The sequence below is a fragment of the Erpetoichthys calabaricus genome, chromosome 10, assembly GCF_900747795.2.
Source record: "Erpetoichthys calabaricus chromosome 10, fErpCal1.3, whole genome shotgun sequence".
Lineage (NCBI taxonomy): Eukaryota > Metazoa > Chordata > Cladistia > Polypteriformes > Polypteridae > Erpetoichthys > Erpetoichthys calabaricus.
In genome coordinates, this window is record NC_041403.2 from 150928034 (window position 1) to 150943055 (window position 15022).

The window sequence follows — 15022 nt, forward strand, 5'->3', positions numbered from 1 at the left end:
AAACACTGCATTGAGAATTTAAAAGGTGTTCACACACACTCAAAATACGTTCTGACATATTAACATCGTTGTTATTATTATTTTTTTTTTCATTTTGCGGATTTTAAGACCACAAAAAAATTAAACGGCCTAGTCTATTTTAGTCTCGTCTATTTATCATCTTACCCTACAACCTTCTACAGTAAAAACTAGGTTATCGGAATCTATGCCGGTGGCAACAAGGCACTAATTTACCCACACCTTAACAGTATAAAACATTATTCTAGATCATCACGGTTGATTATCCATCTTACAGGTTAAGAATGAAGTTTAAACACCGGTACAACCTACCAATGAAAATTTCCCAACATTGCTGTAACTGAACTGCTTGACATTAGCACTCGATTCTGCAGGATAGACTTCAGTCTCCTGTGAGAGTAAATTGCATTACGTGCATCTAAAAATGTTGTTAGGGACTCACTCTAAAGAAAAGACACAACCATTTGCTAACTAATGGCTTCCAAGTTAATCAGTCCCCTGCATTTTAATGCAAAATTTGGACAATGGATTGTTCTGAATATCTTACTGAAATAAAGCTGTATCAGTAGGTTGAGCAAATTCTTGCACTTCTGAATAGAAAACAAACTGTACACCAAATTTTATTAACAAATTTTTAGAACTCGACTCTAATATAGAATCTTGTAGGCAATGTCTATCTCAGCAACATTGGGTACAAGGCAGGAACCATCTCCAGAAGGGGGCTCACCCCCACTAACTCATACTGTGCCAATTTAGAGTTGCCAGTTAACCTAACCTGTACTTCTCTGTAATGTGGGAGAAAAAGTGTAAACTTAGAACAAATACATAGACTACAACTGTGCCCAGGTCTAAAGCTGAACCAGTGACCCTGGAGCTGTGAAACAGCACCACTAACTACTCTGCTGCCCATACAAAAGTACCTAATATTCACAAGAATAGCTTTGGGTATGATGACTGCAAAACTGCGCACAGGGCAACTCTTTGTTGGCTGCGGCACCTAACATGATTTCCAGAGCATTTGGCCTTCTATTGACTTTAACTTGCTCATTTTGAGGGAGTGGAAGGAGAGGAAAAAAACGTAAAATGCCACAAGGGGAGGGAAAAAAAAGCTTTATAACACAGTGGTTAGACCTCATCTGGAGTCCTGTGTGCGGTTTTGGTCTCCAGGCTACAAAAAGGACGTAACAGTGCTTGATAAAGTCCAGAGGAGAGCGACTAGGCTCATTCTAGGGCTATTGGAGATGAATGATGAGGAAAGATTAAAAGAGACTGAGCCTTATCAGTTTAAGCAAAGGGCGATTTAAGAGGTAACATGATTAAAGTGTTCAAAATTATGAAGGGAATTAGTCCAGTGGACCATGACTCTTACTTTTAAAATGAGGTCAACAAAACACGGGTATATAGTTGGAAACTTGGTAACATCAGATTTTGCGCAGACATTACAAAGTTACCGAGTATTGTGGAAGACAGTAGATTTTAGGGACCTTCGAAACTCTCCTTGATGCTATTTTGGAGAAATTAAGTGGATAGGACTGGCGAGCTTTGTGGGGTTGAATGGCCTGTTGTCAAAATCTTTCTGATGTTCTTAAAAGCCGAAAACTGCTTCTTTCTACAGAATGTAGAAAGTAAGTAGTTCAGTGTCGTGTTTAATAGGTTCTACAGTATGTGTAGGTAGTTCTGTCATTAGCTTGTATTCCCATATCAATCCCTTATTTGTGCATTAAAAAAAATGAAAATTGGGTGATCTCAAGAGTTATTACATATTTAGAAGTTTAAAAACTGGCAGGATCTAATAAATAACATTTTAGCATAACCATTTAAATTGAGGAAGTGGACTCTCCCTTTTTTTTAAATTCTATTTATTTATTTACTTATTTTTCCTACTATTAAACTTTTACTCTGTTGGCTTAGCTCTCTTTTTCATGGATAGGGGTTGATTTTGATTTGAACCTAGTTTTGTAAAATTTGACTTGCCTGTATGGAATGTTATTCAATTTTAATAAATTCAATAAAATGTTAAAAAAAACAAAAAAAAAGTATACTGTAGGTGAAATAAATCTCAATATTCATTTAATGCATAGTAGACAATACATTTTAATGGGTTTAAATCTCATAATCCTAATATATCAAGATGTTGCCAAGTAGTAATAGTGAGTAAAAAATGTTCTAATTAGATTTCATGAACTGTAATATACTTGAAACTGTTACAAAAGTACTGTAATATGGTGGTGATATCACTATGCCCTGAAAACAAACTATAGTTGTCTGTCAGAATCATTTCTGTAGATTTTTAGGATAAACTGTTCTTTTCTCTGCTTTACACAAAGCAATACATTTGAGTCCAGGAGGGTGCCATCTTGTGGTAGAGAAGTAATCATCCTGTTTTAGGGCCCTACTATATTCATGTGGTGTGGCTGAGTAACAATGATCAGCGCAGTCATAATGGACTGTACCAGAGACTGTGCTGGAATCAATATTTGAATGTTATTAATTATGCCCAACTATTAAAATAGTAACAAATGATAAGGTTGTATAAAGCTAATCTATAACACATTACTGTAAATAAACCAGTTGGATTTTGATGCCCAGAAAACCTGTCAACGCTCTTCCATAATCATTTATAAATTATAGTGTATTTAGCTCTGGGTTCCAGCTTTCAGTTGAATTACTGTATACATATTAGACATTCCTCCGCATGAAATGATTGCTTTCAGAATAAAATATGTGTGTGTGTGTGTGTGTCTATGGACAAAAGTAAAAAATGATGATGTGAAAAGAATTACTTTAAAAAAAAAAATTTAAAATTAAGTACTCAAAAAAATGAATTACCTTTATAAAAAAAAAAAAAAAAAAAAGTAATTACAAAATATCCTTTTCGCTTTCAAGTTATCACTTAACATTTTTTCTTTCTTTATTCTGCTAGCTTCCACCTGCATAACTACCTATAAGAAGGCACCACCTCCAGTACCACCCCGCACCACCTCAAAGCCCTTCATCTCAGTGACAGTGCAAAGCAGCACAGAGTCGGCTCAAGACATTTACCTGGACAGCCAAGATCACAAGAGTGAAGCCAACAGCCAGTCAGGGCTCAGTAATTCTTCGGACAGCTTGGACAGCACGAGAGCCAACAGTCTGGCCAAGGGCATTTCAATCCCTCTTCCTATTGCCACTCCTCGTGAGCTCCCTTCCCTTGACTGCCCATCCCGCATAACCATTGACCTCAATCATGACCCTCTAAAAAGTGACAAGGGGACTCTTACCATTGAGGAGCCCAAAGCAGAGCAAGTTCCCAAAAGAAAACTTTCTTCTATTGGAATACAGGTAGACATACTTGAAATGCTTATCAAAGAATGTACCTGCAAGGGTTGCTCAGTATTAAGTTTAGTGGATGCAGATAGCGTTTGCCTTAAAACTAAGATCATCAGTTTTTGCTTTTTTTATTACTCAGAGTTGTTGCTCCTTTGAGATATACTTATTTATCTTTTGTGTCAAACTTGCAGGTAGACTGCATTCAGCCTCCCCATAAAGAGGACCTTTCATTGCTCACCCGATTTCAGTCTATTGGAGTGCAAGTGGAAGACGGCTGGCAGTACGTATAATATATATATAATATATGCAGGATTTTCATTGTTTTTTTTATGCCTTACAGAATTTGGAGAATTGCTTGATATGTTCATAAGAAAATGTTCATTCTAATGAGCTGAAATATTTAGATTAAAAAAAAAAATCTGTGTGATACGTGATCTGCAGAGCAGTGTCATTTTTAAGGCAGTCCAAAGTGGTAATATTTGTATTCCTCCATTTTTAGCACCACCTCCAAGCTGTATGTATTGCAGTGTATGTATTTTTGTAACTTGTCCACAGGTAAGGTTTTGATTAGCCTTGTGGTATACTCTATTAAATTAGGATACAGAATAATAAATGGGGGGGGGGCAATAAATTACCCTGTCACTAGAGGGATATAAACTGAGGTTGATTTTAAAATATACTCCTTTAGCTTCCACGATATTTTTGAAAAGTAATTGCCATGTATTTAGTGCAACTCTTACAGTACAGTAACCATAGGACTGTAAACAAAGGTTTCTAAAGTTCATTATATATCTTCAGCACTTTGGAATAAATTTGCAAATATTTTCTCATTCTAATTTTGGTATTATAATATTTTATGTAGGAATTACATTGAGTGGCCTGACAGAAAATGTGTCAGATTTAATTACAACTTTGTGAATAGTGCAGGTAACGTTGCATGAACTGGCGTTGTCCGAGTATAGGCAGCAATGTGGAAAGTAAATACTCTGTTGCAGTTGCTGTTCAACACTGTTCAGTCTTGGTGGGCTGCAGCCATGAGGTAGATTTGTTTTATTGTCCTGTCAGCATTAAATATAATATCCCCTGTGCTCCATTTCTCCCAATACAGTTAAATGCAGTAGGGATTCTCCAGGATTCCTTTAGTTTGACACCTCACCAGTTGAAAATTCCTGTTAGTCATGCCATGGATTTTTGTTTTGTGTGCAGGTTATGAAAGGTTCAAGAGAACTATTAAAAGAATATTACACCCCAGCCCCATTACTGGTTAAACATTGTGCTTCTCTTCATGAGCACAGAGAACTCCATGGAAAAAATCTTAATGTTAAGGGAAGAAAAGTGATGTACCAATGATATTATAGTCATCACTCATTTTTATACAAGTACCACATCATTTTCCTGAGAAGGGCCATAGGGCACAAAGCAGGAACCATCCCCTAGACAGGTTGCCAGTTTGTACAACGTAGTGTAGTGGAAAGTGAAAATTCAGTTTATATATAGTAGAGCAAGGTCAACTTGAAGAAAGTAGAATTATTTAGAAGCACAGAATAATATCAAAATGTCAGCAAATGTTTATTAATATGTCCAGTGTTTCCTTAAATCTTAGTTATTGTTGGGTTTTATATTTTTCTTTTAAAAGGCAAACTGTTTTCTAAAACTACATACCCACTGCAGGGTTACTGGGATGCTACATTTTGTTCCAGTGCCATTTGAACTTTATGCAGGAATCGTCTGTGTGGGACACTGACCTGTAGTGTGGCACAATCCGTGCAACACATCCACACTGACAAACTCCGCAGTTGGGTATCACGAGGCAATTTAGCACATATTGCTGGAGTGTGGGATGAAATTGAAGCATCGGGCAGTCACTGAGAACTTGCAAACTCCACACTGACATTGACAGACTAAAAAATCAAAACGCCTGTCCCTGTATCTATAAGGAGGCAGTACTTAACTAACCTCTGTGCAGCCATGCTACCTATCTTTATAAATACAATCTAATGAATGGTTAAAAATTAACATTTTGCTCTTCAGGATGTTTTTGTATCTATTATGATGTTACCATTGACCTTTGCAGCACTTGGCCCAGAAAAAAACAAATTGTATATTTTAATGTCAGTTCTGAGTTTAATCGGAAAGCATTCCTGTCAGCAAGGCCATACTGCTGAAAGAAGAATCAGATTCTGTTTTTCTTCATCTTCTTTGACTTTACCCATTTGAAAAAGCTTTATTCTCTATTAATCAATCTGTTTATTGATCTGTGTTACAACCAGGTCAGAAATGAGGGACAAGTGGCAGATCAACATTATAAATAGGGTCATGAACTGGAAATTAAGAGTTTTCCTTGACAGTCCAATTTTCTTTGCTTTATTCACCTTTTGTTTTTCACCCTTGAGTTTTTAAAAAAAAAAAGCTTATTACTGCCTGAATTAGTTGTTAAAGTGTGTGTTTAAATTGGTATGGCAGATTTTTTCATAATGAGTGTCTTGAGTGATTGTGGGCTGCAGTTATGTAACTTGTGGCTTTTTATTGGATTTTTTTTTTTAATGGTCTAGTAGCTCACAATATTATGAGTTAATGATCATATTTTCAATCCTGTGTCATTTCTACCGATCTTTGGTATTCTTTTTTTTGCAGAAGGATCCTAACTAACACAAAAGATTTGATGTGAATATAGCCGCCTACAGTTAAAGATGCATCACTAAATCAAAACATTTATGAAATTAAACTTGCTATATAACCTTTGAGAATGGCACAGTGCCTCCCACTTGACCTGTATCATATTATTCAGATTCAGCCTTTTAAAATAATTCCAGAGGAAAGTCTGGAAAGTATTGTTAGATATAATTATGAAGGTGCAGAGGACTGGAAGAAATTTGTTTCAAAGAATTGCTAAAACTTGCAATGACTGCACTTGTAAAGATCTTTCACTGGCAGCGTGTGACATGCTTATTTTTGGGCTACATCCATTGATTACATTTTACGTATCATCATACAAAAGAGAAATACAATTTCAAGAAGCTTAGCACTTGGCAGTTATCAAAATGTACCCTTTTTTAGGTAGAAAAATTCGGACGTGGGTAGGGATGGGAATCGAAAACCGGTTCTTGTTGAGAACCGGTTCCCACTGTTTCAATTCCTTGGAATTGTTTGCCATTTTTGCAAACGATTCCCCTATCGATTCCAGTCGCCACGAATGACGTCACCACGTTGCGTAGCGTCATTTACCCAGCAGGAAACATGGGGCGCCTAAGCGGCACAAATGCTCAAAAGTTTGGTTAATACGGCAGGTAACTAATCAACTAACATTGCATATTATGTTAGCGCGATTTGCCTTATTGCAAAATCTGCTATTACTGTGCATTGCATTTAGATGACCATGACGAGAGAGACAGACAAGAGTCTGGCTGTCTCAGATGCTGGCAGTTCTCGCTGCAGTCTACCGGTAGCTTCTCCTTTCACAGAGGCGGGGAAAAGTAAAATGACACAGGCCAGGATAGACGAATGTCACCGAGCAGTGACTAAGTTTGTGGTAAAATGCTTGCACCCATTTGCCACAGTAGATGCCCCCGATTTTCGGGGTGTGTTTAATTGTAGGCGAAGTCAGGGAATGTCAAAGTTGCATGTTCTCCTCTTACCAGATGTTTCATCCGTTTCCATTTCTGAGCTGAAACATGTGTTGAAGGCAGCCGTCACTGCAGAAGAATGGACAAGTTTTAGTCAAGATCATTACCTCACAGTAACGCTGCATTATGTCAGGAATGGCCAGGCTCAAGAAAAAGTCCTCAAAACCAAACCAGTGTACCACGCACAGACAGGGACAGCTGTAGCAGAGGAGATTGATGAGATCTTGGAGGAGTATGGTATCAAAGACAAGGTTGTGGCAGCCACTGTTGATAATGCGGCCAACATGGATGTAGCTGTCAAAATAGTTGATGGTTGCAGAATTGCACAGTGCACAGTTCCATTGGACTTGAGTTGATTGTATTTGTTGCTGGCTGATGTAGTTTTATTTTTGAGTGCTCAGCTCATATATACTTTTAAAAAGGAGAGTGTAAATGTTACTGGACATTCTTGTGTAATTGCCACAGAATAATTTATGTTATACTTTGTTATTGCTATAGAAGAATATTTATTTTATTATTATTTTACATTTACAAATTTTTTTCTGGGGACCCCGTGGCACCCCATCGAGGAGCCGTAGGCTGTGGATCTCTTAAGGTCTCACTGTTGGGTTTGTAAGGTTATCTTGTTCAAAGAGAAGATATAAAACAAAGTTCTAAGCTAAGAGACCTGTGTGTTCTCCTTTTTTAAAAATAAGAATCGATAGGAGAATCGATAAAGAATCGAATTGTTAAACAGAATCGAAAATGGAATCGGAATCGTGAAAATCTTATCAATTCCCATCCCTAGACGTGAGCATCAGTAGGCTTTGCGCCCTAGGAAACAAGTTATCTGAACTATGCCATAACATTTCAGTAATTATTTACCACTGTGATGCTGATCTTTCTGATAATAAAATAGGTTATTACAATAGCAATTGATGAGAAGAATTCATAATTAACTACAGAGTTACAGTATTTGAGGGTTCCTCTAGAGTGCCTCTTTCTCGTGCATGATTTTGCTCAAAAACTAATCGGCACATTGTCATCTCATAACAGGCTTAAGTTTCGAGTCTATTTTTCCGTTTAGCCAGCTGAGCTCTAGACCATCCTCAAGAAACTGTGACATACAGACATACACACACCCATGATCAAGATGTCGATATTTTAGGTCCCCTGATACCAAAACATCGAGATCCGTTGAAAACTGGAGATCAAAATTTTTGACGCATCTAAAGCTTTCGCTCTTTCCCCTTAAACGATAGGTGGGTAAGGCACAAAGCAAAAAAACAAGCTGATTATAGAATCTTAAAAGGAATATTTTTGGGAACTGTAATGAATGTACTTGATTGACTACTTCCCTACCTTTGTTTATCAAATGCTTACATTGCTCTTACAGTGTTGCACTCTATGATACATTTTATGAAAATTTTAATTGAAGAAAGAACCTGTAAGAAATTAGTAAGTTTGATCATTTTATGGATGTGCATAATTGCCACCAGCACTCTATGTAAAAAAAAATCTTCAGGTTTTGGAATTTTTAAAGTATCCTAGGCTAGCATTACTTTTAATTCTGGAAAACAATAATTCAGCCTTCAGTGCACTATCTCTTTAATTAATAATACTAAGAAAAGAAAATAGTTAAGCCGATGTTTAAAAAAATAAATTAAAAAGCAGAAAATGTTTTTGACTGTTAATCTGATTAAGTGTATATGATAGTTAGTTTGGTTCATTGATATCCAATACAAATTTCCTGTTTTCCCAATGAAGACTGAACAGTGGGAAGTTCTGGCCTCGACAGTGTCTGTAATAAATGAGATGAACCAAAAACACAACCCTGTTCAAATTGGAAAGTGGATGGTTCTGTAGAATATTCATGAATCTGTTTGATTTGCAACTTTACCATATAATGTTATCTGTTAAACCTAATCTTATTTTAAAAAAAGAGCAAAAGCTCTCATTAATATCTCTTTTGAAACTGCAGACCAGAGGAATATTCAAAAGATTCAGGAGTTCATGACCTCAGAGATTCCAGGCAGTCGGGAAAATAGTTATTTGCATATATAATATAACAGCCTGTGCTTTGATTTTAGAAAGAGAGAGAGAGAGAGGATTTGATGGCCGTTTCTGCCCAAAGGGGATTCTGAAATGTTTCATTCAGATACAGAATGTCAAGTATCTTTTTCCTCGGGGCTTGCATGTCACCATGTGCAGCACTGAAATCAATCAATCCATTTTCATTTTAGTTTGTATCGATGTAGTTTAGAGCAGCAAGGCCAACTCTCCCTGCTGGTGAATAACACTTCTGAAGTCCACTTTTCAAAGTCTTCCCATTCAGTCCTCATTCTCCATTTTCTGATTCCAGTGACAATTATGGTGACAACATCCTGAACAGGTCTTCATAGGTTTTCCCAAATCTGACAATCTTCTTCGAGTACATCTTTGGATCTCCGACTCTATGAGCCATAACCATTACATTTCCTGCAAGGGACTTTTCAAAAGATTCTCCAGAAAAGTTCAAAGGACTCCTTTCAGTCCAGATTAGTAGTATCTATATTTTAGAGGCCTTATGCCCCCTCACTGTGCCAATTAGGATGAGCTCTGCAACTGCCCAGTTGGGCTGCTAGTACCCACAGCCTCAGTCTTTTGATCTCAACCCACACTTTGTAACAATAGGTGAGAATGGTGGTTTAGTCTTATTAGTAAAGAACTTCAAGAACTTTACACCCACTGTCCTGTTCAATATGTACAGTACTGCTGAATCTGGAACAATCAAACAGTAAGTCTCATTATCTCTCACAATACTTAAATATGTTAAATTTCTGTACTTAAAGCAGCTGCTACCTGCTCCATTATAGAAAGAAAATACCACTAATCCATGAGGCAATCGCGGTCATCATGACTGCTTCGTAAACCACTGCAGTGTGCTTCATAGATGAAAGTCCGAATTCTGTTCTCAAAGGAAATTCAAAATGCATGGTGCGTATAATTTATTAATTCGAGCAGCACAATACTATATTAAATTTCACATACTAAAGGTAAACATTAATTTTAACTCCCAAAATACTGTTGCCAATATTTATCATTAAAACAGTTTGTTCAGATGTTGTATGACTGGAACCTGGCTTACTCACCTGTGGAATCTACCTGTGCATCATGCTGTCCTGGTGAGGCAGCTGCTTTGATTATTATGAATTTATCAATAGCTTCATTTTGGAAGTTTTATATGAAATGAATTTTCCCCATCTGTTTGTCACAACAGAATGAGCCGCTCCAGTAGTATGGCATCCAAGCAAGAGACTGATTCAGACACTCAGGAGTTCAGCAACTCAAAGTCCTCTGAGAAAGGTGCTAGCAGCAGCAGTCAATCGGTTGACTATTCATCACGACCCCACGGCAGTGGCGACAGTGGACCTAAGCGACAAATGTCCAATCACATAGGGGCAAGGAGTAGCAGCTCTTCCTTCTCGGAGAGTTTGGACCCAGCTTTGGATCCTTCATCTTTGCCACCTCCTGATCCCTGGCTGGAAAGTGTGAACAGCACAACACCCACTGGACCGGTGCAGCCGACAGCAACAGCCTGTCGCCGAGATGGATACTGGTTTTTAAAGCTTCTGCAAGCAGAAACTGGACGAATGGAGGGTTGGTGCTTACAGATGGAAAAGGAGACCAAAGAGAATCAGCTGTCTGAAGAAGGTAAAGGACTATTGCAAAATAAATTGCGAATTCAAGGAGAACATTTATGCATAAGAATGAAGAATAGCCCTGATGTTTAATAAGCATCTTGTTGTATGCTAGTATGATATGTCCGCAAGGAGCATAAGCAGGACCTCAATTTGTCCCTCTAGTTCCCAGCCTGCATTGTGGCATCTAAGACTGCACAAGTGTTGTTCAGCTACTTACTTGCTTTCTGATTCATTTGTAGTTCTTGGGAAGATCAGGAGTGCCGTGGGCAGTGCACAGCTTCTCATGTCTCAGAAATTCCAGCAGTTCCGAGGCCTCTGTGAACAGAATATGGTAAGTGATAAAATTTACTCTCAGGTAGTTCAGCTTAGCTAAAATATTATCTATAAAGGTAAGATCAAGCATATAAAATTAAATACTTAGGTTATAGTCACCAAATCATAGAAAACCAATACAAGGCCCATGAAAGTTAAACCAGCGTTCCTTTTAAAAGTAAAACCAGGGATTTCAGTGCAGTCAAGCAGTTATTACAAGTGAGAAAATGTTTCAGTAAAATAACTCTAAATGCATGCATTCAGTTTCTATATAAGGCGACAAGCCATATTTAAATCTTTTAAGAGTTTATAGTTTCTATGTTGCCTATTCAGGAGAGGTTGCTATAGCTTAATTCATGTTACTTGATTAAAAAAAAAACTTGACAGTTTTAGATCAGGCAGTTTTCTTCCTGCCAGTTGAACTTTATAAAATGTGAATTGTTGATGCTTCTACCATTTCTCATTTACCATGAATTATGAAAGGAATATGTGCTGTTGATCCCAGATGTTAGTTTAAAAAGAACAGAGGTTCACTGTTGAACACTTAAGGGCAGATTTCTGACAAATGTTAGAAAGTTTTCTTTATGCAAAAAAACTGCAGACACATGGAACAGATTAGCAAATAGTAATGGTGGGGAGCAAGACTTTAGGGTCCTTCATATCTCGATGTTATTTTGGACAAGCTAGGCAAATACTATGGGTGAGCCAGTTCATGCCAGTCGGACACTCACCCACATCCATTCACATGGGGTTTACCCACCCTGCATGTCTTTGGCATGTGGAAGGAAATAAGGAAACTCATAGAAAATCTGCAACACACACAGAAAGCACTTGCTAACACTGTTGGTAACCAAACAAGAAATCAATTTGTTATCTCTGGAGCTGTGAGGATTATACCAACATGCTGTCTGCATCATATAATGACATATTTATGCCAGAAAAAGAGTAAATGTTTATGCAACAATATATATTAAAATCATGAGAATGGTAACTGACTCATTGTATATTTGCTAGTTTAATGCCAGGTCATGAACCTGCTATATCCAGCTTACCTAGTCTTACACACTGCCTTGGCAGTTAAGATGCTAATTTGACTTAAAGTACTATCCATTACACTGAAGAAAAAATAAATGTGGATACATTTAATTTCCTGTTGACATTGGTACTTAAATTAACAATTTAAAGGACAAAACCATAAACAACTTTGACCAAGGGACAGGGTAAAGGTTTCACATTTAATTTTTGAAAACATGTAGTGATGCCTTTTGCTTTGCAAGTGTGTGGTTGGAATGGAGATCAGAGCATTTAAATATTCTAATGACATTTGTCAACACCAAGTGCCTTTCCATACTGATCAGGTCAGGCTGGGGAGAATGCACTGGTACAGCGCCTTGCCATACACACCACACAATAAAATAGCTCGGGATACCAGTTAGCAACCCCCCAGGCAGACACACAGTCCAGTCCCAGCCTCCGGAAATGACCATCTACATGCCGCAGCCGGTGTTTTGTGGTAGTCCCCTTAGTCTAGTCCAGCCACTCGGGTCCTCAACAATGAGGATCCTACACGCCAGATCACCCTCAGGGAAATCACACCACATGGCCATAGTGCTGTAACTGACTCTTCCCACACAATGCATCTAATGTGCCTCATTTGGGGTTATGTGAGCAACTGCTTGTGTGGCACCCAAGGATTCTCATAAGAGACCCACAGTACAGAAGGAGTACAGGCTTTGTCTCAGGCCACTGGATAGCGTCCATGTCTCGCAACCATATAGCAAGACAGGAGGCACCAGGACTCTAAAGACTTGGACCTTTGTCCTTTGGCAAAGATATCGGAAGAGCCACACACCCCTTCCCAGCAACCTCATGAGCCCCACCCCTGCTCTTCCAATCCATTATTTGAAGAAGTAGTTAAGAATCAGTGTCCCTCAACCCATTTGAATTCTTTGATATACGCATTCTCATCCCTAACTACTTCAAGATGCTATGAAAATAAGTAGCTTTTAACAATGAGCTCATCAATCACTGATGACAAATTGTTAAACTGAGAGCAAAAGAAATGAACTCTAGTAATTCTGGTGTTTATAGATTAGGTAGAGCACCCTGTGTTCGGATTCAGCGGGTTAGGAAATGGATGGATGGATGGATGGACAAACAAGGTAGCCCTCTAGTGGCTATCTGTATAGAACATGTAACCAATGTACATGGCCTGTGCTTTCAAACATGCAAATATAGAGTACATTAATATTCAGTATATGCATAACATGTTACTAAACCACATTGCCTCTTTCATTCATTTCTAAATAGGTTAAGTATCTAGATTTTTTTTTTTTACTTTTATAGTCATGAAGATCATGTAATTTATCTGTTATGATTTCAAGTAGCCAGAAAAGTGAGCTGGTACAGCCCACGTTGCACAAGCTTCATCTGCCTCTCTGCTATAGGCAACATCGGGCAAAAGCATGTGCTGATTTTGTGACTCTAAACCAGTGTTTCCCAAACTTGGTCCTGGGGAACCCCTGTAGCTGCAGGTTTTTGTTCCAACCGGATTCCTAATCAGTGACAACACCTAATAGTACTGATCTCACTTAATTAGCTGATATTTTTTTCTTTTATTCGACATTCAGAAAAGCATAGCAGCATGATTTTTACATTTTTGAGACATTTAGAAATATTTCTGCTTTTGCTATAGATTTAAATGCTTAACTCTCTTTTGTTGATTTCATTATACTTTGCCCTTTCTCTGTGCAGTTGTTCCACATTCGTTGTATCTTAATAATGACAATTAAAAACGAGCAGATCAAACACTCAGGCAAACAACACAGAATAATCAAAGGCTGCAACTACTTTAGAGTCAGACCCACTAATTAGTAAATAATGGATTAATTAAACAATTGGAAGACCTAGAAAAGAATGAAAATTAAGATGGAAAATACTGTTAAAAAGAAAAGAAATACATTATTCCTATATAACTGCTTGGTACATTTTAATTTTTTTTTTTTTTTTTTTTTTAGCAAACTTAGTTTTCCAATTTCAATATTGTTCCATAAACACAGAACTTGGGAAATATCAGTTCATTTAATTAGCCTAGGAGTCCAATTAAAAACAGAAGCTGGTTGGAACAAAAACCTGCAGCCACAGGGATTCCCCAAGACTGAGTTTGGGAAACACTGCTCTAAACCATGTATATTATGTATAGGTTTTTAAACAAGAAAACCAAGCTGAAGTAACCTCTCTCAAGATATATTTGAAGCAGTAATAATAAACTTTATTTAAAACCGCCTTTCAAGGTACCCAAGGCCACTGTACAACAATACACATAAAATCAAACAATCCAATTTGCAATCAAAGTTGAGAACAACAAAAGGCAATATTAAAAAGATAGGCATTCCATAGCCGTGGACCTGATATTCTAAAACCCCTGTCACTTATAGTGCGCAATCTGCATAATAGAATATTAAATAGCAAATACTCAGAAGAACATAGTGAACATGATGGAGTATATGGACAGATTAAAGAGGACAAGTAAGGTGGGTTTACACCATGAAGAGCATTAAAAACTAAAAAGAGAAGTTTATATTGAATACATAAGGGAACAGGTAGCCGATGCAATTTTAGAAGTGTAGGAGTGATGTGCTCCGAGTTTTAAGTGGGTAACCACTGTAGCTGCTGAACTCATATTGTACATATCGTAATTTATTTAGACTCTAAGCAGGGATACCAAACGGCACTGCATTGCAGTAGTCAAGTCACGAGGTGACAAAAGCATGTATACGCATCTTCCCTGATGAAGGCTCTTCTTGCCCAGTTACTCAGTTTGTCTGGATGGCCAACTCTTGGAAGAGTCCTGGTAGTTCCAAAACTTCCATTTCACTATGCTCCAGGGAACATTCAAAGCTTTTTGTATACCCTTGCCCTGATCTATGCCTGAACATCATTTTATTGCAGGCCACAGATGGACTTCAACCAAGTTGTTAACGCATCTCAAGGACAATTAAAGCAGACAGGATGCACCTGACCACAATTTGGAGTGCCAAACAAAAGGGTCTGAATGCTTACATAAATGAGATTTCAGTTTTTGAGTTTTTTTGGGTT

General features: G+C 37.7%; 2 protein-coding genes across 4 annotated transcripts in view; both read left to right on the forward strand.

Annotated features, from left to right (window-relative positions):
* The window catches only part of rprd1b (regulation of nuclear pre-mRNA domain containing 1B), a 1182184-nt gene that overhangs the window by 982406 nt on the left and 184756 nt on the right, over positions 1–15022 (forward strand). The gene's annotated exons all lie outside the window — the stretch shown is intronic.
* Positions 1–15022, forward strand: part of LOC114658453 (disks large-associated protein 4-like) — an 894521-nt gene that overhangs the window by 866232 nt on the left and 13267 nt on the right. For both annotated transcript variants that reach the window (XM_051932531.1, XM_028810525.2), the window contains exons 10-13: positions 2942–3339; positions 3519–3607; positions 10189–10622; positions 10852–10943. In XM_051932531.1, the coding sequence (XP_051788491.1) occupies positions 2942–3339; positions 3519–3607; positions 10189–10622; positions 10852–10943 (1013 nt within the window). The remainder of the gene's footprint in view (positions 1–2941; positions 3340–3518; positions 3608–10188; positions 10623–10851; positions 10944–15022) is intronic.